Raw genomic sequence first — 22229 nt, forward strand, 5'->3', positions numbered from 1 at the left:
TGTCATTCGCAAACATCCTCCCCCAAACCGTGGGCGGCCCTCTCGTTCTGCCGAGGCTTCTCTGGCGTCAGGTAGCCTCCCCTGAGGGCACGTGTCCAGACGCGCATCGCTAGGACGGAGGTCCCAGTGTTTACTTCCTCCATCGAGGATTTCCGTGTGTGGTGTGAGGAAGGGGTCCGTCTCATCCTTCCGCACGGCGCTGTCCGTGTCCCCAGCAGCATTCGTGGAAGGGACGGTCCTCTCCCCATCGTGTGTGCTCGCCTTCCGGGCGCGGACAAATGCGCCCTGTGTGTGCGGGTGTGTTCCTGGGCTCTCTGTTCCGCACCGTTGGCCTCTGCGTCTGGTTTTGTGCCGGCACCACAGTGTGGGGAGGACTATAGATTTCTGGCGAACTCTGCTCCTTCTCAGACTGCACTGGCCCACGCCACTCCTTTACCATCTGTAGAATTTGAAGTGACACCAACTTTCTCATTCCTGGTATTGGCAATGTGTGTCTTCTCTCTCTTTTTCCTGATCAGCCAGACCAGAGGCTTATCAATTCTATGGTCTTCCAAAAAAAAAAAAAAAAAAAAAAGAACCTTTTTTTTTTTCTGATTTTCTGATTTTCTCTGTGGTCTATTTTCTATGTCATTGATTTATTCAATGACGCTTATTTTCTCTTTTTTTTCTGTTCGCTTAGGAGGTACTTACTTTGCTCTTCTTTTTCTCGTGTCTCAAGGTAAATGCTGAGGTCAGTGACTTCAGACCTTCCTTCCTTTCTAATGTAGAGATGGATTTCCCCTATATGCCATGTTAGCTGCCCCCGCAAAACACCCTGGGCCGAGTTTTTAATCTTCACCCAGATCAAAACACTAATTTTCTTCTTAATTTCTTCTTTGACACGTGGGCTAGTTTTTTGGTTTCCAAATAATGGGGGGATTTTCTATATATATCTTTATTGATGTCTAATGTAATTCTGTTTTGGCCAGGCAATGTAATTTGTATGGTTTGAATCTTTTAGACTGTTTTCTGGCCCCCGATACAGTCTATACTGGTAAATGTTCAGTGTGTGCTTACGAATGCATATTTAACTGTTACGTGAGTTTTCTGTGTCGATCAGATTAGTTGTTTGGCAGTGTTGTTCGGGTTGTGTATGCCCTTACTGTGTCCCCATCTGTCCTGCCGCACATCGAGGGGAGGGTTATAACTGGACATGTAAACTTGTAGAACTTTTACATCCCCTTGATTTCTTTATCCCTTTAACATTTTAAAGCGACCAGCCTTATCCTTGGTGGTGCTAAGGCAGACCCTGCCGGGTGGTCCACTCAGGGTCCCGTCGGTCATGTGAATTTCTGCTCTGACTGCTGGGAAGAGGAACTGGTCCAGGCCCTGGGTGGGCTGCTGGCATCACTCTGTAATTCTTACAAGCCGCTCTTTCCCCAGCCATGGGCAGTTTATCCCATGTGTTTGCTGATGTGTCCTCAGCGGGAGACCGCAGGGCACACGTTGCAGACGCCATCGCTCTTTCTCTGGGCAGTTCCCCCCCGTGCCCCGCACTGCCGGGGCTGAGTCTCCTAGCTCAGGGAGACCACTGGTCCTCCCTGCCCAGCGGCCCTGAAACCCTCTGCAGGTGGCAAGCAGGGGCGGTCCTCGGGCTCACCTCTGGTCTCCTGTGTCACGGGAATGCTGCCTTGGCCGCCTGACGGGAGGGTCCTGAAAGCTGCCGCCTAAAGCACTCGTGTGGACTTAAAAGCGTGTGGGATCATCCTGTGGACACCCGCCCGTGGCCCAGCATTCTCGGTGCATACCCATCACGTCTGGTTTTTGCGCGCTTCTGGAGGTGGGCGATGAGGCCGGCCACTTCCACCGCACAAACAACCTGCAGCAAACAGCCTGAACGCGTTCCCTTGTGCATCCGTGTGGCGTGCGTCCAGAACGGGTCCCCGGGGACAGCTCAGCAGCACAGCTTACCCTGTGTGGTGGCGCCGCTTTTCCAGAGCACATCCTGCTGCCCCTCTTCCCACCAGCGCCCCGGAGCTTCCCAGCACAGTCCTCCACAGGACCTCTGGCCCTTCCTTCCGAATTTTTACTCTTCTGGTAAATGTCAAGTGGTGTCTCACGGTCGTATTATCTCCCTTATTATTCCTGAGCTTGGGCGCATCTCCGCACACCTGTCAAAGCTTTGACTCGCCAGCTCGCAACACCCATTCCCTTACCTGCCTGGTCTGTCTCATGTTACGGGAGTTTTGTGACTCATGGGAAGTGTTTGTACGCTGTCGGCACTAGTCACTTGTTGGAGGTGGACAGCACAGACATATGTGTCCTTCAGTCGTAACCTCATCTGTGACATGGGGGAGGAAGGCGCGCCATCCGTGGGACCAACGGACAAACTCACAAGGTGACAGGTGTCAAGCGTGTGGTCGAGGCCTGACACAGACTGAGCACTCCAAATGTTCTTTTAACATTATTATTTCTCAAGAATCCCACCCAACACCCCCAGAAAGCCTGTCTGGGGCTCCTGGACACATTAGAGGACCCCACAAATGTTGAGACCCATGTGTGCCATTGACACCCGGACATAGAAAGGCCAGGGAGGGTGGGACTCCCGTGACAACGTGGAAATGGCCTGGGAGCAGTGACCCCACGGGCAATGACACCACTCAGGGGACACACAGGGCCGAGGCTCCGAATTCAGCATTGGGTCTGTGAGACAGCGTGAGCCGTCAGTAAGGGGAACCAGTTTGTGCTCCCTTCACAGCCTGTGCTCTCTATGGAAATACAGTTGGCCTCTAATTCAGCCAAAGGCGTGTTCTCGGCCCCACTCTGTGGCCTCCCCACTCTGCTCATGAAGGGCCCGTGATGACGGCTCATTATTCCAGCTAACATCCCACTCTGGGTTTGAAAACCCCCTCTCTGGCCCGCCTCCCTCTCCTGCTGGATCCCTGTGCCCTTCCTTCTCAGGGACATCTGGCTCCTGCCCCGATCCAGCCTGCTTGGCCTGCTGAACACCTTGCTGTCACGTGAGGTTTGCTACGAGCTCCCCGCCCATTGTAAGGGCCACCTCCCAACTCCCGCACCCGTCTTTCCAGAAGGATCAGCGCAGAGTGACAGCTTGTCCCCTTGTTACTCTTTCCAAACGTCACACAGACGTGGGCTCCATCAAGTATGCACTGGATCGATTCCACCCAGCCAGGAGGGCTCTCTCGCCCGGCACGAAGCGGGGTCCCCGCGTACAGCGGACCGGGTCGGCACACGCACTGGACCACACTCTGCTCCCCCATCTGCTCAGCCAGGCCGGCGTCTCGCGCATCATCCCCATACTCCGCCCCACTGGCGAATGTCTCCCCCCACACCGCACCAGGACCTTGACCGCTGGTTTTACCGTGTGTCCACATCTCCCGGGACAGTTCCTCTCCACCCCCGCCTCCTTCTCTTCCTTCTTCTGGAACGTTCCGGCTGTTACTCAGCCTTTGTTTTTCCATACACATTTATCATCAGTTTGTTGAATTTCTTTTAAAAAGCCCATTTGGGGTTTCAAATCTTTTTTTTTTTTTTTTTAAGATTATTTATTTGTTTGACAAAGAGAGACATCGAGACAGGGAACCCAAGCAGGGGCAGAGGGAGAGGGAGAAGTGGGCCTCCTGCTGAGCAGGGAGCTGGACGCAGGGCTCAGTCCCGGGACCCTGAGATCATGACGGAGCTGAAGGCAGCGGCTCACCCGACGGAGCCCTCCAGGTGTCCCCCCATCTGAGGTTTTAATGAAAATTTCTTTTGAGGGGCAATTTGGGGAACAGTTGTCGTGTTTCTGAGGCTGAGCTCCTATCCATGAACACGGTACACCGTTCTCTATGCACTCCAGGACTCTTTAGCGTCTGTCAATAAAGTTTCCTAATTTTTCCTTAACTACCTCTAGGAAGTCTCCTTCCGTGTCTTTCCTGTTCTAGAGAAGTGCGTCCGCGGTGAGCGTGTTCGGACGCGCGTCGGCCGGTCTGCACCTGCTCCGGGCGCACCGGCCCCTTCCCCCGGCGGTGTCTGTGCTCCAGGAAGGAGACCTCCGCGAACCGGGGCCTGGCTGGGCTAGGGGACACACCTGCAGATGAGCGTGTTGGGGGTGGTGGGAGTGTTTACTTCCCCAGGCCTGGGGTTCGGGGCGCATTCCTCTGGCTAGGCCGCGCCTTCTGCTGACGGGGCCTCTTCCCGGCTCCCTCGCTTAACGGTGCCCCGCGTAAGCGCCGGTTCCCTAAACTCCGCTGTCTCCGCGCGCTGCCGTCTGCTTCCTGCCGGGACCCTGACCATACGGTCACCGCCACCAGGAGTGGCCCCAGGACGCGGGCTCCGGGCCCGAGCTGCTCGTCTGTGCGGGGCGTCGGAGGACACACTCCTGGCCGGGCGTCGGGGATCTCAGCGCTCCGGATGCGTCCTGCACCGGCGCCCCGAGCCTCCGCCTCGCGCCAGGGCGCCGCGGCCCGCAGGCAAACAGACGGGTCGTCGGGCGGCGGGGACTCCCGGCTGCTCCGGCGAACACGGGGACCGCCGACACGCGGCGGGCCGGCCGCTCGCGACAGCCCGGGGGGCGGACGCGGGGGCGGACGCGGGGGCGGCGCGCGGGCCCCCAGCCTCCCCCGGCCTCCGCAGGCCGGCGACGAACGCGCAGGGCCGCCGAGGGCTGCGCTTCGGCGGGTTCTGCTCTGACCGGCCGCTGCCGGCGGCCCACGCGGTTCTGAGCCCCGGAGGCCGGGGGAGGCCGGAGCTGCAGCCTCTGAGCCCCGCAGCGGGCGCGGACGCGGGCTCGGCCTCGGGGCGGGAGCGGAGTGTGGAGGCCCCGGGGGGTGGGGGCGCCGCCCGCCACGGCCCGGGGTGGGAGACCCGGCGGTATGGGTGGGGGCGCCGCCCGTCAAGGCCGGGGGGACCCTGGGGGTGGAGGGACGCGGGGCCGCCCGTCGGGGCGGCGGAGGCGCTCGTGCTGCCCGAGACGGTCCGCGCCGCCGCCCCGACGGCAGCGCTCACACATCCGCGCGAGGCCTCCCGCACTCCCAGCACCTGGGGCAGCGGCAGGGCTACGCCGTCGCTTTGCCTCCGAGGTGGGGAACCCGGCGGCCGCCCCGCCTGCTCCGCGGCAGCGCCGCCTCGAGGGGGTTGGGGGCGGGCCCCACCCGGCCACGTGACCGGCGCGGGCCCGCCACTGCGGGCATGCGCACACGGCCAGCTCGGGAGGCATTTCGCAGGGCCGCGGCCCGTGGAGAGCGACTGCGCAGGCGCCTGCCGGGGCGTGGGTGCGTGCGGCGCCGGAAGGGGCGGGGCGGACTTGGCGCCTGCGCGGTGAGCGGCGCGGGGGCGGGGCCAGCCGTCAGCTGACCGAGGCGGCGGCGGCTTCGCCAGGACCGGCAGTTGGCGTCGCAGGCTCCGGCGCCGAGGGTCGCGGACGGGGCCGCTCCCGGGGGGCGAGGCGGGGGCACCATGGCGACCACCGTCAGCACGCAGCGCGGGCCGGTGAGGGGGCGGGCGGGGCGGGCGGGGCGGGCTCCGGAGCGTCCGGGCGGGGCGGCGGGGCCGGCGGCGGGGCCTGCGGCGGCCGAGGAGGCCCGGCTCCCTGCGTGGGTCCCCGCACCGGGGAGGGTCCCGCGGGCCCCGGCGGGCCTCCCGTGGGGCCGCCGCGGCGGGCGTCGGTGCAGGGCCCGGGCCGCCGCGGCCGCCCCGCTCCCCGGCCCCGTCGGGCCCCTCGTCCCGCCGTCAGCCTCTCGGTTTGCCGACGAGAGCGCGGCAGCGGCGGCCGGCGTGGTCCCCGCGCGGTGCCGTCGCAGGGGGCGGCTCGGTGGCGCGGGGCCGGGGGCCTCCCGCAGCCCGGACCGCGCCCGGGGCGTCGGAGACCGAGGTCCGCGGGAGCAGCCGCTCGGGACGCGCCGCGGGGCGGGAGGTCGCGGGGCTGCTGGCCCGGTGCTCGCCGAGGGACGGCCCTTCTGAGGCGGAGGGGAGCCCCGGGCACGCGGCCGCGCGGGAGCTCGACGCGGAGCTGGCCCCGCTGCCCGCGGGACGTGGCTGTGGCGGGCCCCGCGGCGCGTGCGGAGAGCTGCGGACTCGGCGGCGAGCTACGGGCGGTGTCCCCGGCGGCGTCCCCGGCGGTGCGACTGGCCGAGCCCGGAGCGAGGGAGCCCGCCCAGCCGCTCCTTCCCGGGCCTCCCGCGCCGCGCGCCGCGAGCCGAGGCTGCACCGGAGGCGGGTCCCGCCGCAGACGCGCACGAAGCCGGGCACCGCGTCTGCTGGGAAGGGAGGCTGCACGGGGCTCGCCCGTCCTGTGTGCGGGGCCGCTCCGCTCTGCGGCCGCGCTGAGCCCCAGGCCGGGGCGCCGGTGTCTGCGCCTGCGGCCGGCGCGGCCCGTCTGCCCGACGTGCGCCGCTAGTGCCGGTGCTGGGGCTCTGCGCGGCCGCGTGGTGCGCGCTGTGGGTGCCCTCGGTGACCTGACCTGCAGGCGCGCAGTGACGTCGGGGCTGGGCGGCAGCGGCTGGGGGCTCCGGGAAGGTGGCGTCTGGGGCTGGGGTCGTGAGTGCCGGCGCAGGACCCGTGCCGTGGTGCTCAGCCGCTGTTGCGGGTCCTGGTGTTTGGGGCAGCGTGACACAGGGAGCTCCGGGTGTGGTGCCCCAGTCAGGGTCTTACCGTGCAGCGCGGGAGGGAGCCGCGGGCGCAGAGCTGTGGCTCTTTTTTTGTTTTGTTTTAAGTTTTTATTGATTTGAGAGAGAGGGAGGAGCAGCGAGGGGGAGGGGCAAGCAGACTCTGCGGGTCGTGGAGCCCCATGTGGGGCTCGATGGCATGACCCTGACCTGGCTGGAACCGGGAGTCAGACGCTCCACCGAGGGAGCCACGCAGATGCCCAGAGCTGTGGGTCTCGACTCTTGACTTAGACGTGGGGGTGGCCTGTCAGGGGCCGTGGTTGAGGTGGGCAAGGTTCTTGGGGGGACCTGGCACCTAACCTGACACTTGGAGGAGGAGCCCGGCCGGCCGGTGGGGAGGGGCTGGGGGCTGCTGGGGTCGGGGGGGGTGCCTGTGCCAGCGGGAGCAGCAGGCCCGCGGGTGCGTTCCCGATGAAAGACCAGCAGGCAGCAGCTGGACTGGGCGCTCGAGTTTCACCCGGTCCCTCCGGTGTTCGCTTCCGACAGAGCCCCTGCCCCGCACACAGCCGCGTCAGCGCCCCGCTCCCCCCCGGGCCCAGCGGTCCTTGTGAGGACTGCGGCAGTTGTTCGAGTCTGGTGGGCCTTGTCCTTCAGCCGGGGTGCCCCGCCTGGACTGGGTGCCGGGTGCTGTGCGGGCAGAGGACTGGGCGCTCGGCCGTCCCAGCGGGAGCGGGTGGTGGTGATGGAGCGCCGGGCAGCGCTCAGCGGCTGGGTGGGGGCTGGGCGCGCTCTTGCGTGCGTGGGGCTGGGGATGGGGGGCCACATCCCTGCGCGTGGCACACAGGGCTCCGCTGGGCTCCAGGGCGCCCGAGCCTGGACTCAGGTGCACGCGTTCGCGTGTGTATGAGTTCAAGTGAGCCGTGAACGCGCGTGGGACTTGCGGATGTCGGTGGGGACGGCCGGGTCGGCGACGTGGGGCCCGCGCAGGGCGCATCGGGTGTCTTAGGGCCGTTTGCACGGATTGACCAGAGCGGTCTGAGCGGTCTGCAGAGCCGGCCTCCCCGGTCCGCCATCCGCTGGTCCTGAGACGTTGTGTAGGGAGGTCAGGACGCGCTCGGCTCCTGCCCGTCCATTCCCAGGCCTCGGAGGCAGGACTCGGCTTTCCCTTCAGGCCTGCGTGTGGCGGCGTCTCCTTTGTCGAGCACCGTGGCGGGCCCGTGGGCTCCTGCACGCACCCCGGCCGCCGTGGCCCCCTCGCTCGCCCTGCCGGCGGCCCGGCCCTCCCCGCCACTGCAGAGCCGAGCCCCTCCTCCGGCCTCGCGGAGCTGGGCACGGGTGTGCCCAGGGTCAGCGCTGCCGTACCCCGCGTCCCATCTCCCGGGCCCTCTGGAAATGGCCGTCCCCTGTGAGCCAGGTGACCGCAGACGCTCCTTGCTCTGCGACCACTGTCTGCGCTTGGACCTCCTCCCCAGCTCCTCCTCCTCCTCTTTCCTTGGGTGTCCTCTCCCCGCTGGGAGCCTGGCTTCGGGGGCCCAGCATGGCCGTGACTCCGCCTCCTCCCAGCCTCCTTCCTGCGCCGCAGGTCGCTGCGCTCAGCTGCCGCCGGCCCCGGAAAGGCTCCAGGCTTCGCGGACAGAGCGGGGCCCTCCTTCCCGCGGACCCCGCTGCGGTCTCCCCCGGCGTCAGGATGGGCCGTGAGGGCGCCCCGCCTTCTGAGCAGAGTGGGGTTCTCAGCGTCTGCCCCGCCCACACGCCTCTGCTGTCCCCGCGGCCCATCGGCTGTCACCCTGCAGCAGGTGCCCGGCTCTTGCGCCGCCCGGGCCCCCTCCTGCAGGGTGTAGCGAGGATTCTGTCCCAGCCAGGCTGGGGTCACAGCCGCGCCCTCATGCAGTCGCTTGGGAGATAGGACCCTGCTGAGCTGTGGCCTTGGTCAGTCTGGTGACACGTGTCCCCCTCAGGGCCTTCACCGCGACTGGCCCCTGCGATGCCGGGGCGGTTTGGGACTCCTGGCCCGCCAGACACCGCCCTGCGGTTGGGGCGCCTCATCTTGTGAGCTGTGACTGCCTGGCCCTCGGCCCCTCTACAGCTCAGGGCCCGAAGGGCTTCTCTTTGTCTCTGGTGTCCCCCTTCTTGGTCCCTTTCAGCTGTGGTTCCAGCGTGAGTGATGTGGCCCGAGGAGGCGTTTGTGTTGGGGTATCTCTTCGGACCACGGTGGGGCTTCTGGAGCCCTGAGTGCCAGTGTCCTTAGGGGTGATGCTGGCCCCAGAGGGCGGAGCAGGGTCTCAGACGAGCAGAGCCGAGGGCCGGCCTCGCAGCGGCTGGCGGCCTGCGCCGGGGCTCCTCCTCCTCGTGGCGTCATCCTGCCTGTTTCCCTGGGCGTCGCGTGGCCGTGGACCTGGTGGGGGACGCGGACACGGGAGCTCTGCCCGGTGCTGCTGTTCCCGTGTTTGTCTCCGCGCCACAGTTCTCCACCCCGTCACCTTGTCGGGGGCCGAAACAACGTCCAGCAGGACACTAAAAACTGTTTCCGCGTGTGAAGCAAAAGTTAGAAGTTCGTTAAAAATACTAAGAAAACTTTCCAGATGTGTTACTGGGAAAGTAACGGTTGAATGAGTTTTTGAATTTGTGATTTTGTTGGTTCAGTATTTATATAAGTCGCTGATTGTGTGTGTGTCATTTAATACGTTATAACCTATAAATAGACGCATTCAGGGTTGTTTAACAAATGTATACAAAACACAGTTTTTCAAGTTTTTAAAAAAGAATTTATTTATTTATTGGACAGACAGAGATCACAAGCAGGCAGAGAGGCGGCAGAGAGGGAGGGGGAAGCAGGCTCCCCGCCCAGCAGAGAGCCCGATGCGGGGCTCGATCCCAGGACCTCGGCCGAAGGCAGAGGCTTAACCCACTGAGCCCCCCAGACGCCCCTAAGCAGCTTGCCGTGGCCGTGCGTTAACTGGGGACTGTGCGCCGAGCACGCGCGGCTCTGCGGCTCCTCGGCTGACAGACGCCGCCTGCGGACTGTGTGCGTGGGAGAAACGGGGAGCTGCACCCGGCGGGGACCGTGGTGACATCCGGGCCCAGGGGGCCACCTGCCCCGGCCGGTGCGCGGTTGACGTCGTTTCGGAGTCGGTGTACCGCCTTGTACGCGTGAGCCGGTGTCCCTTACGTGTCTCTGAGCAGGACTCAGCGTTCTCTAGTCTCCGAGGCGGGATGAGCGCAGGGCCTGAGTCCGTCACCGTGCGGCGGGACTCAGTGTGGGGATTAGCCCGGAGCTTCTGCCCGTGCGTAAGGCAGGCGCTCCCGACGACCTTCCCCGCTGGTCTCCGAAGCGGTCGGGCCCGTGTGGGCCCCGGGCCGGTCCCCGGCGTGTGCTGCGTGGACGGGCTCGTGGCGACGGCAGGTGTGGGCGTCCGCTCACTGGACGGAGCTGGTGGTGGCTCCCGGGGCAGCGGTCCCGCCCGCGTAACCAGGAGCTCCGTGCTCCGGCTTCCTTCCTCGTCAGCGAGGTTGACGTTTGCTCCTGACCTGGCGCGCTCGCGGTGCAGAGCAGCTGTGAGAGTGCGAGAGCTCCTGCGCCTCTGCACCTTGTGGGAGGTCCCCACTGGGGACGTCAGCAGGGCACCACTGATGTCACCAGAGACTGGCTTTGCTGCGCGACCGCTCGCCCTGGGCTTTATTTGGATGTCATGGACCCTCAGTGGCCTGCTCTCTGGGCCCGTCTCGGACTTGCCTTGTTCGGGGGACCTGGACTGTCTGAGGACTGCTGGTCAGGGACGCTGTAGCCTGTCCCTCAGGCAGGAAGAAGCCCCCAGGGCCTGGGGTCCTCCTCGCGGCTTTTCCGGAAGCTGGCGTCCCCTGTCCTGTCCGTGCCGGCCTTGGCGGGGCGCTCAGCGTCTGTCCCTCCCCGTGGTTGGTTTGCCCTGTTAATTCATGTCGTGAAAACCCTCATTTCATGGTTATGCTTTCAAAGTTGAGAAGTGGTTGAGAAAGAGCAGTAGTTTGATCTTTTTTGTTTTTCTTTTGAGGTGGACTTATCTGAAAGTCAGCGAGCAGACCGGGGCGCGGCGGGCCAGGCAGAGGGACAGAGGGAGAATCCTGAGCAGATCCCACACTGAGCAGGGGCCCGTCGTGGGGCTCGATCCCGGGACCCTGAGATCAGGACCTGAGGCAAAATCAGGAGTCCGAGGCTCAGCCGGCTGCGCCCCCGGGCACCCCGATCTCTGACCTGTAGTGTGGTTTTACCCGCCCCTTCTAGGGTGTGTTCTCCTGGAAGAAAACCCAGATGAGTGCCGCAGAGAGGGGCGCGGTTCTGCAAGCCCCAGTCTGGGGACGGGAGGTCGGGAAGTAGCAGTAGATCCCGGGCCTGTCACCGCTGTCACTGCCGACACCTGCGTGGCCGTCCCTGCTGTGCCCCCCGAGGGCACGGCGTGTCCCCACAGGACCACCCGAGCTGCATTGTGTGGTGCGCAGGGAGCGGTCATCTGTCAGAATAACGGAGGATTCGGCCTGTGTGCACTGATGTTTTGCGTTTGGTTAGCCAGAGTCCCTGTGCGCCAGGTGGCCCTCACGGGAGTGGGCCGAGCTCACCGCGGCCGCTGCGGGCGGAGGCTGGGAGGCCTGTGGCCGGTTGGCAAGGCGGCGTCCGGCCCTGTGGTCTCTGGGAAGAGCTCTGGCTGGGAGTGTGGTTCGCATGTACGCACATTTACCCAGCGTGACCGTGGGCGTCAGTCGGAGAGCCACCAGGGCAGCCGCAGCGTCTCAGCCGTGCGGGAGGGCACGCGGCCTCCTTTCCAGGGCGAGCCCTGGGCCCTGCTGGTGAGCCAAGCAGCACGCTGGGGGAAGGGCACCTGCGAGCCCCTTGGGAGCCGTCCTCACCTGGCAACCCGGGGCCTCCCGGGCCCCACTGCTTTCCCCTTGTGTCTGGACCGAGTACATGAGCCCCCAGGGCTGCCCACTCCCAACGCAGAGACCGTGCGAGGGGCCCTCCTCCCCGGGCGCCTGAGACGGCCCCGCGTGGGCTGCGGCCAGGAGAAGGGGGGCTTGCTTCGCAGAGAGAAGCAGTTGGAGCACCAGGCTGCCGGGTGCTGAGCTGGGGGCCGTGGGGAACCCGAGACGGGCGTCTGGGAGTGGCTTTCCTTCAGGTTCAACACGAGGCCCGTGATGGGGACACGAAGGAGAGGGTCTAGACCTTTCTGGGGACGTTTGACGGGAAACAGCAGAGAAATGCTTTCCCGTTGGTGCTTGTGACCTCAGTGGGTGCAGAACCTTCTGGGATCCTGCCCGACCGAGTCACCTGGGACCTCAGCAACACAGGCCTTAGGGTGTTTGGTGCGTGCGCGTGCGGTCCCTAGTGGCCACCGTCAGTCATGCAGTTCGCCACAACTCGCTGTGGCGCCGGGGCCTTTCCTGGAAATGACACTCCTTCGAGGCTCCCTGAATCCCCATGGGGCGGCCGAGGAGGACCCGGGCCCCCTGCGCTGTGGTCTGCTGCCCCCTCCCACGGGGCTCTGTGCCCAGCAGCTGCGCCCACTGTGTCCCCCTGGGCCGTCTGTCCTTCTGCCCTGAGTCTCCTGAGCCTGAGCCTGCCCTGCCTGGGAAGAGTGACATGCAGGCCGCCGTGCATCGAACACCCCGCGGGGCTTTGCTCTGCTCGTCTTCGCAGGGGAGGCCCCGTCCACGGCGGCCACCACGTGTGGCAGCCAGCTCCCGCGGTAGCTGCTGCCTCTTCCTGGACGACTGGCTCCTGGGAACCCTTGGGGCCTCCGCACAGTCCACCGTCTGGCGCATCCCTGGCCCCTCCTCTCCGAGGCAAGGCAGCCTCGTGGACAAAGGGATCAGCAGGAGGCAAAAAGGGGAGGTGTTGGGGCTCTGTGGGGTCTTTTGGGCCGTTGCTGGTTTGAGCTGTGGGATTCCATACAGCTAGAATCCAGGCTTCCGGTTCCGTCTCCCCGCTGCCGTCAGTCGGCACCTCGCAGCCCGTCCCAGTGGCTGCGGAGCAAGCCAACGGCGGACACGTGGGTTAGCGTGTGTGACCCCGACCATGGCCCCCGCAGAGGCCCGGTGTGCATCTCCGGCCACTGAGAGAGGGCTCCTTGCCAGAGGGCAGGGGGCTGGTTCGAGGTGCTTGGGCTGGAGACCCCGTGGGCCCCCGGCCCTGGTGATGATGTGGCTGGGCTCCCGCCCCACTGACGGTGTGCTCTCCCCGAAGGTGTACGTCGGCGAGCTGCCGCAGGACTTCCTCCGCATCACGCCCACGGCCGCGCAGCAGCAGGTGCAACTGGACGCGCAGGCGGCCCAGCAGCTGCAGTACGGAGGGGCGGTGGGCACGGTGGGCCGTCTCAGCATCACCGTGGTGCAGGTGCGTGCCGGGGCTCCCCAGGGCGACGGGGGGCGGGAAGGGGGGCGGTGGGACCGCACTTTCCGTGGGGACGGGTGGTTTTTCTGCTCCGTTCTTCGGGAAGCGTATCTGATGAAAGATGCGGCTGAGTCCCCAGGCTTCTACCAGCAGTAGCGGGGTCACCAGGGAGGGGTGCGGGTGGGCGCGTGCCGTGTGCCGGCCGTGCTCCTGCCACTCGTGCCTCTCCCGCCCCCCACGGCTGCTGGCGAGGTGGGGGCACGGACCCTCAGGAGAGCCAAAGGCATGGTCAGGGCCTAAAGTGGTTTTGGCGTCCGTGGCTTTCTGTGGAAACCAGGGAGAAAGGGGAGTCACTGGGAGGCAGGCAGAGTCACAGTCAGGGCTCGCGAATACCGTGGGTCTTACGGGAAGTGTCTCCCAGACACCTGGCCACACTCTCGGGGTCACCGCAGATCCTCAGGTGTTTCTGAAAGTTCCCTCTCGTGCGCCTGCACGAGCAGCAGGTCTGCGACCTGCTCACTGTCCTCCCAGCCCCGTGTAGCTGCTGGGCCTCTCAGCATGGCCCGTGGCATCCCACTTCCTCCGTGATAAACCTTTCTCCCCTGTCCGCGGGGGCCCCGCTGTGCTTCTGGGCCCCCCAGCGCCCGCGTTCCTGGTGGTTCCTGTCCATGGAGCGCCCCGCCTCTCCCCTCCCTCTCCCCGCGCCCGGCCTCCACCCCGCTGTAGCTGGAAGCGTCCATGGCACAGCCTACGGGGGCTCCATGGGTGCCCGGCGGGTGTGTCGTCGGCCGCCCGCGCATGGGGCATGGGTGCTGTGCGGCTCAGCACAGGGTCGGTCTGGTTTGGGCTCGTTGGGGTTTGAGCTGCCGTCCCTGTGACGGCCGCTGGCTCAGAGCCAGCACGTTCCCCCGCGGGTCTTCGCCCGCATCCCACTGGGCTGTGTTCTCGTCACTGAGGTTTGAGAGGCTCCTCTGTCCTGGGCATGGCGCTCCGTCCCACGTGTGTCTGCTCGTGCCCCTCTCGGCAGACACGTCCGGGCCTGAAGGGTCAGTGTTGGTGGGCGGCGGCCGCCGTGCTCCTCTCCCGGGCCGCGGTGGCGCTGGAGCAGTGACATCCGCTCGGAAGGCTGTTTGCGGACAGAGACCCAGGCAGCCGAAGCCGTCGCTCTTCGTCAGTGCCCGCACTTTCTTCCTGCAAAGGCAGCCTGTCCAGCTGAAGGTCAGGCTCCTCGGGGTTCAGAGCCCCTGGCAGTGGACGGAGCCGAATGGGGAGCCTGGCGACAGCTGTCCCGTGGCCTGAGGTTGCGGCCCCGCTGCTCCAGGCTGGCCCTTGGCTTGGGGCCCAGGACAGCCTGCCCGTCACCCTGCCCCGCAGCCTCTTCTGCGGGGCCGTTGGAGAAGGAGCCGCCCCGTGTGGTGCCATGGCTCCCTTGACCTGAGCAGGGACCGGACACCCAGAGCCCAGGAACACAGTGGCGGCCATATCCTGGTTCCCTGGGGAACTCGGAGTGGGTGAACAGTGTGGGTGAGCACGTGTCCTCCACTCCGACACCGGCCGCCCCTTCAGTGACATTGCTGTGTTTCAGGCCAAGCTGGCAAAGAATTACGGCATGACCCGCATGGACCCGTACTGCCGCCTGCGCCTGGGCTACGCTGTATACGAGACACCCACCGCCCACAACGGCGCCAAGAACCCCCGCTGGAATAAGGTTATCCAGTGCACGGTGCCCCCGGGTGTGGACTCCTTCTACCTGGAGATCTTCGACGAGGTGAGAGGGCCGGCCGCCCGTCGCGGGCCCGGGGCTGTGGGCCGCCCGGGAGCTGCAGGCCCCTCCCAGACACAGGGCCGTCATTGCTTTGTGACGGGCGTCCTGGTGTCCCCAGCAGCAGCGCACAGTCCATGGCCCCATACGGGTCTGTTGACCAGTTGCCTGCAGAAACGGCGTCCCGGGGCTGGGGACCCAGCACTCTGAGGAGACGGTGTTGGCCGCACCCCCTTCCGTAAGCCCCAGACACGTCCCCAAGCCAAAGGCATCGAGTGGCTTAGACCCCACGCCAGGTAGAACAGGGTTCTTGTGCCGTTTGCTGGCCCCCAGGCGTCCCTGGGAGGGTCAGAGGGGTGCTGTGGGGCTCGTCCTGAGTCTGGTCCTCTGGGCATGTGCCTGGGGCCGCCCAGCCCGCTGTGGCCGGCCAGGGCGCCCCAGGGGCTTGGTTGGCAGGGGGAGAGGTCGGAGGGCTGGGGGTTGGGCAGCAGGGCCTGAGGTGGACCCCGCCCAGTACGGTGCCCTCTGCTCTCTTTTGCCTTCTAGGCCCCTCTTTTCTCCTTCTTCTCCCCGTTTCTCAACACGGGGGTAGGAGGGAGGGCCTGCTGTTCGCAGGGAGAGGGCCTTCTCTCCTCTGTCCGTGCCCACTAGCTTTGGACCTGCAGGGGATCCCGAGGGGCGGGCAGAGGCCAGACTGCACCTTCCAGATGCTGACGGAGGCCCTCCTGGCTTCGTGGGGCTGGGGCTGGGGGTCCTGTGTGTGTTGCGGGGAGGACCAGGCCTTGGGGTGGGGTTGGGGGGTGACTTTTGGAGGAGGTGGGCCCCCGGCCGCAGGGTGGGGGGTGGGGCTGTGGGTGGGGCTCAGGAGTGGGGGCGCCTGGGGAGCGGGCGGCGGCAGCACCTGTGCCCCCCGTCTCCCTCAGCGGGCCTTCTCCACGGACGACCGCATTGCCTGGACGCACGTCACCCTTCCCGAGTCCCTGCGGCAGGGCAAGGTGGAGGACGAGTGGTACAGCCTGAGCGGCCGGCAGGGGGACGACAAGGAGGGCATGATCAACCTGGTCATGTCGTACGCGGTGAGCACGGGGCGGGACGGCGGGCGGACGCGCGGCTCCGGCTCGGGGGCCGTTTGCTCCCGAGGGACTGGGACCGTGTGCATTCTGGTGGGGGGAGCAGCATGGTGTGGCGGCCTGTTCCTCGGGGTATGGCCTCCCCCAGGGCCGGAGAGGGCCTGCCCTGTGGTCCGGGGTCGGGGTGGGGAGGGTCTCAGGACCACGTGGGGTTTGAGGGAACAGCTGCTGGCCCTCGGGTCCTCGGGTCCCCTGGCTCGTGCCGGATCCGGTCCGCGGCCCACTACTCTCGGGGAGGGTGGGGTTCTGGGACTTTGTGTCCCCGAGGCGGTGGTGGTGTCTCTGCTGTTGTACATCTGCCTGCACGAGGGTCCCTGCAGGTGTCCGAGCCCAGCAGATCTTGGCTCCCCCTCTTTAGTCCTGGGCTGTTTGAAAGCAGTAGTAGCATTTGTGTCATTTTACTCTCAGACGTTTTATGACACGACTGACGTTTTCATGTGAATGCACAGCCCCGACTGCGTTCACTGAGGGGTGGCGTGCTCGAGGCAGTCGGGAAGCGTTACCCCTGTAGGGCCTGAAAGTACTTGTTTGCTTCCGGGGACCACGTTCCCTTCTGATGTGTCCGTCGGCCACAACTCTGGAACAGCCCCGTAGCCCAGGCACTCGCCCCGGCCTGCCCCCAGGCTGTGTCCGTTTCCCTGTGTGCTGGGTTCTCCTGTGACCCCGTGGTCGTCTTCCGTGTGTTTCAGTCGCTGCCGGCCACCGTGATGATGCCGCCTCAGCCCGTGGTCCTGATGCCCACCGTGTACCAGCAGGGCGTCGGCTACGTGCCCATCACAGGTGTGTGTCCTTTCCCTCCCCAGGGCGGTCCTCGGTCCTCGGGGACTCGCAGCACAGTGCGCAGGCTAAGTCCATTCTTCGTCACAGGATCCTTCCGAGTGCGAGGGTTTGGTTTTAGGCATGAGTTATTTTTTACATTTCTAGGATACAGAATATTTTACCCCCAAACTGTTGGCAAGTTGAACTTTTGTGGAAGTTTAGAAACGTAGTCTCTGAACGCGTTAGCGTAGTTACCGTCACGAGAGATCCTGCCCTGTGAGGTGAAGTGAGCGGGTGCCCTAACGTCCCCGCCCTGTCGTGCGCGTCCGTCTCTGTAGAGTAGCAGCTCGTGACGGCATTGGGGTTGCTTTCGTGTCTTTCAATTTCCAAATGTTACCGTCGGCCTCAGTTTACTTCTGTTCCGGCCACGATGGTGACTGGGCTCGACCAGCTCCCGCCGCGAGCAGCCAGGAAACGGGCAGAACGGCCGAGCTGAGCTGTGTGCGGGCGTCCGAGGGCCGGCTCTGCGGGACCGTGAGCGCCGAGGGCAGAGAGACAGAGGAGCCCGGGTCTCCGCGGTCTCTGCCCGAGGCGGTGTGGTGGCCCCCGCTGTGCCAGAGGGGCCAGGCTGGGGCGGCACACTGCGGGGCACGGGGGCTGTGCCGCCCAGGGCTGGGGTGGTGTGGGGTGCCCTGCCGTGTCCACTGAGCCAGACGAGAGAGGTCTCGTCGTTGTGCACTTGTGGCCAGTGCAGGACCAGCGTGTCACCCGGAGCCTAGACGTGCCCCACAAGGAAGTGGGCGAGGAGGCTGCCTCTGCGTCCAAGGAGCCCGCACGGGTTCGGGACTCGGAGGGGAGAGCCGTGGACTCCGATCTCCACGCGGACCATCCCACAGACACGGGGGAAGTGTCAGCCCTGGTCGTGACAGAGCCAGCCAGTAAGAAGTGGCCTTGGTGGCCCAGGAGTTCCGGAGCAGCCTGGGCAGGTTCACAGAAAGGAAGGATGCCGCGCTGAGCGGGAGACGGGGGTCTCGGCAGGGACACGGCCGCTCAGGAAGCCAAGCGCACGTCGTCGGCTTCGGAAGCCCCCTGAGTGGGAGAGCGCTCGCTCACCTGTGAGCTGGCCTGTGACCTCTGCGAGGTCAGCGGAGGACCTTCCTGGGGGCTCTCCCTGCCCCTTCCCTGCAGCAGTTGCAGGGTCTGGATGAGATTGGGGTTTCACTGCCCACCCTTGGAGATTTGAGGAGGAACAGGCAGCCGATGGGCCGAGGGGCGCATGTCCTGGGCGTCTTAAAACAGCAGGAAGGTCTACCCTCCCTTCTGGACGCCAAGTCCAGAATGAGGATGTGGGCAGGCAGTAGGCCCTAGAGGCACAGGAGGGACGGCCGGACCCTCCCAGACCCTCTTGCTGCAGCGCGGTTCAGCCCCGCGGCCCCCACCGTCACGAGGGCCCCTCCTGGGGGCCTGTGCCTGTGCCCCAGGCACCCCTTTCATCAGGACACGGCCCCAGACGGCCTGGCTCTCCCCGTTTCCAGGTGGGGTGTCACCAGACGTCTTTCTAGGGGCGCCGTAGCCACAGTGTGCCTGCTCCGGGACCCCCGTGGGTAACCAGCAGTCTACTCTGTCAGGACACGTATTTTTTGGTTCCTTAGCTTGCGCCGTAAATGCCTTTAGAGTTTGTCCTAAAACATTTATTCTGGAAAAGGCGAGTTCTGCGTAAATGGGAACTTGGAAGTTCTCTTCAGTGCACACTTGTAAGCTGTGGGACAGTCAGCTGCTCGCAGGAGGTCACCAGGGAGAGGAAGGAGCTTTTTGCCTGGACCCCAAGGCCAAGCCGCCCACCGGCTCCAGCGGGTTTCCTAAAAATAGGGACTCGCGCTCGCCGCCGTGTTTTCGTGAAGCTTGTGCTGCAGAGTGACCTCCGCTGTGAATAACTTACATCCCACGTCCCCAGCCTTGTTGAGATGTGTGCGTGTGCACGTGTGTTGTATGTGTGTGCGTCTGTGGAAGGGGGGCTGCTTGCAGGTGCTGCCCCCCAGCAGGGGGACGTCCCACAGTGGACTTAACCCTGGGCTGGGGGCGAGAGCTCTTGCCAAGTGTGCAGCGGGATCTGTGCGCCGAGCGGTGCGTGGGCGGCACGGAGGCCATGAAGCCGGTGTGTGGTGTGTGGCGGTCAGCTGTGCCCACTGGACAGTGGCTGGGAAGCCTTTGGGCTGCTCTTCTGCCCCGTGGTTCCGCCCACCCTGCAGACCGCGGACTGGAGAGTTGGGCTCTTGGCGTCTCACCACCGTGGCCCATGAGAGATGCTCTGGGTGTGCGCCTCGCCCTCGGAGATCCCGTGCTGGTCGGCGTTGGAGGGACCCACCGGCTGCGCAGCCTGGCCCACCGTCACCAGCCCGCAGGGGACAGTTCAGGCCTCCTGCGTGCTGTGCCTTCTCTGACAGAGAACTGCGTTGTGGCCTCCGGTCAGCGAACGTTGGCCTCTGTGGCGTCATCCGGAGTGTGAAGGGACCACAGCGCGAGCAGCTGCGCGGGCTCTGAGTGCCGTGTAGGGGAGGATGCTGCAGGCCCGGACCTGTGCCTGGGGCCGCGGCGGGGGGCCCGTGTCTCTGCTTCCAGGGCCGGCACTCGGCGTGGACGCTGGTGCCGCCATGGGTTCCCTAAACCACGTCTTGTGCTTGCAGGTGTGCCCGCGGTGTGCAGCCCCGGCGTGGTGCCTGTGGCCCTGCCCCCAGCGGCCGTGAGCGCCCCGGCCCGCCACAGCGAGGAGACCCTGAGGGCCATCCAGGACATGTTCCCCAACATGGACCGGGAGGTGATCCGCTCCGTGCTGGAAGCCCAGAGAGGGGACAGGGACGCAGCCATCAACTCCCTGCTCCAGATGGGCGAGGAGTCCTAGAGCCTCGCCCCACCCCCGCCCCCGCCGTGCCGGCCCAGCCCCTCCCCCATTCCTGTGAAGGAGCCCCGTGTAGCCTTTGCTCGGACGTCTGGAGTCCCAGTCCTCCCCTCGTGTGGGGTGCGTGTGGGCGGTTGGTCCCCGGCCGGCCGCCGAGCCCAGCGGCACTCAGGCGTGGGCGGCTCTCCTCCTGGCCTCGCTGGGAGCAAAGCGGGCCCGGGGGGCTTGTCCTCTGTACGCACGCTCGCCCTCCCGCCGCTTGGGGACGAGTGTCTTCAAGTGCTGCGTGCTGCTCCTCGCACGCTGTCGCAAGCAGGCTCTCTGCGAGCCGCCGCCTCTGCCAGCGCTGTAGAACGCGTGGCCGCCCCCCGGCCGGCTCGTGGCATGCTGCTCCTCTCCCTAGCCGGGCTAGACCTGTTCCTTCAGGCACGTAGAACATGCACAGCTGATTTGGGGTTATTTTCACAACTTGCAACCGTACGATTCCCGTCTTCCCGTGGATGTTCCTTGTGTGTGGTTCTGGGCTGCTCCCCCGTGTCCTGGGCGGGCGGGCTCCTGTCTTGCCAGTCCAGCGGCAGGGTCGGCGCGGATGCAGAACGCACGGGGTCCGGGGTGCACCGAGCCCGGCCCCGCCCGCAGGCTCTGGAGCAGGGCTGTCCGGGCCTGGGGACCCCATGAGGCCTTTTCCTGCTGTGTGTCCTGCCAGCTCCGTGGGGTGGGCCTCCGAGAGGCCGCCGCTCCCCTCTGACCGACTCTTGGAACAGAACCTTAAAACTGGGGGTAAAAGTGGTAGTTCCAGTACTTTGTATTTGTTTATTAAAGGGTGTTCAGGAACCATTGGCTTACTACTGACGTTGATTTAAGTAACCGCTGTAGCAGTCCCGTGAATTCCCTTCGGGTGGAAGGAGCGGCCGCCCAGTGGACATCCGAGTCCTCTCGGGAGGCAGGAGGTGCGTGGACCGTGCTGTGGGCTGCGTGGCGGCCGTGGCCCCTGGCCTGGGACGGGTAGGGCCCCTCGTGGAAATCAGCAGCATGAGCCACTTCTCGGTGCAGCCCGTAGCCCACACGCGGCACGCTTGCCTTCGAAGATGGAGTCTCCGCCATGGGTGCGATGGGCTCCGATGGCGCGGACCTGCGAGGGCTCGGCATGGGGGTGAACCCCCGTTCCGCCTCCCCCCTGCACAGGGGCATTTCCTATCAGCTGGAGGATGTTGCTGCTGCCGGCAGGCGCGGGACAATCAGGGATCCACACGCGAAAGGCTGCCCGATGACCGCACCGGCCAGGCTTCTCGGTGAAGACTGCTGCGGGGGATGGGCGCCGGCCGCTGGCTCGGACACGGGAGCCCTGCTTTCTCGTGGAGCGCCAGTTCCGGGTTTGGACAGCTTGGGGGCCACACAGCACATTTCTACCCAAAAGCACCAGGCAGGCATGCAGCGCACTCCTGTGGGGACGACCTCCACAGACGCGCAGCTCGGGACCCCGTGTCCAGGAGGCCCCGCGGACGCTTTCCGCCTCTCCGTTGCCGGGCCGTCTGGGCGCGTCGGGAATGTGCTCCTTGTGAGGACGCCCGCAGAACGCAGCAAGCAGCCGCGGTGGGACTCGCGGGGCCTCGGTTGGCGGGAGACCGACCCACCTGTCACTTGTGCTCCCCTTCCTCGCAAGCACTGACGTCAGAGCCCACGCCCTGCGAGGCCTTCCCTGGTTGTGTCAGGCCCTTTTTCCCTTCTTCACGCCCTGCTGTCCTGCCTGTGGGTCGTGGCCTGTGGCTGCTCTGTGGGCAGGAGGGGGACCCGTGGCAGTTCCTCTGAAGCAGGCCTGGGACAGGCCGATGATGCCGCAGCGTGGCCACCACGCACTCCCACGAGCCAGCGTGGCTGCTGGTGCCGGGCCGCTGTGCCTTGTGGCCCCGTGCACGCCAGGCGGAGACCCCGGTGGCCTTCGTGAGCTGGCCGGTGGCCTTTCCACCAGAGGCAGCCCCGCCACACTGTCAGCCAGGACGGAACGTGGGTGTGTGCCGGGACTCCTCCCGCCTCCCCGTCAGCCTTCCGGAGGCTCCCCTCCCTGTAGCGGCGCCCTCTGGCCGCAGCCCTGCGTGCCGGTGGGAACAATTCTCAGAGCTCTGTGTTTCCAATGCTTCTGTCGGGTCCAGTGTCCGGATTGATCTTGAATTGTAAAGTATATTTTTGCTTTTTGGCCTTCTAATTTAATACATGATATCTATAAAAGTAGAGAATTAAACTTCTCCAACAAATCTTTACCGTGTTTGTTCCCGAGTGGCTTTTAACTTCGCTCAGAACACAGTCGCTAGCAGAGCGCGCACAGTTGCGCGAGGCAGGGTGCGATCTACCGCTTGGATCCGGAGGGAACCCGAAGCGTTGATACTAAGCATGGGTTTCATTTCTCGACTAAAATGACAGAGACAGGCTCCTGGGTGGCCCAGTCGGCTGAGTGTTTGCCTTCAGCTCAGGTCATGATCCCGGGGTCCTGGGATCGAGCCCCACATTGGGCCCCCTGCTCAGTGGGGACCCTGCTTGTGCCTCTGCTCCCCACGTGCTCTCTGCCTCTCTGCTTCTCTCTTTCAAATAAAATCTTCCGTGAAGTAGACGGGGGAGAAGGCTTAGGGCTGCTGGTGTGAGTCTGCCAGCACGTTCGCCCGGTGTGCACGCCCGAGAAGGGCTGCGGGGACCAGTGTCGTGGCCCGGAGCCAGCAGGGGAGGCGGCTGCGTGCCCCACCACCCC

The 22229-nt window shown here is 65.3% G+C and overlaps 1 protein-coding gene across 2 annotated transcripts; it reads left to right on the plus strand.

The window, feature by feature from the left end:
• Positions 1-5295: 5295 nt before the first annotated feature.
• TOLLIP (toll interacting protein) lies at positions 5296-21747 on the plus strand. Of its 2 annotated transcripts, XM_032358316.1 has the most exons (6): positions 5298-5469; positions 12796-12945; positions 14528-14710; positions 15628-15780; positions 16524-16614; positions 19278-21747. In XM_032358316.1, exons 1-6 carry the CDS (start codon positions 5437-5439, stop codon positions 19490-19492), a joined length of 825 nt encoding a protein of 274 aa, XP_032214207.1. In that variant the 5' UTR covers positions 5298-5436; the 3' UTR covers positions 19493-21747. The 2 variants fall into 2 exon arrangements, with proteins under 2 accessions (XP_032214208.1, XP_032214207.1); XM_032358317.1 differs by lacking the exons at positions 14528-14710; positions 15628-15780; positions 16524-16614 and having other exon boundaries at positions 5296-5469; positions 19278-19337.
• Positions 21748-22229: the final 482 nt, after the last annotated feature.

This window comes from Mustela erminea, chromosome 9 (assembly GCF_009829155.1).
Source record: "Mustela erminea isolate mMusErm1 chromosome 9, mMusErm1.Pri, whole genome shotgun sequence".
Lineage (NCBI taxonomy): Eukaryota > Metazoa > Chordata > Mammalia > Carnivora > Mustelidae > Mustela > Mustela erminea.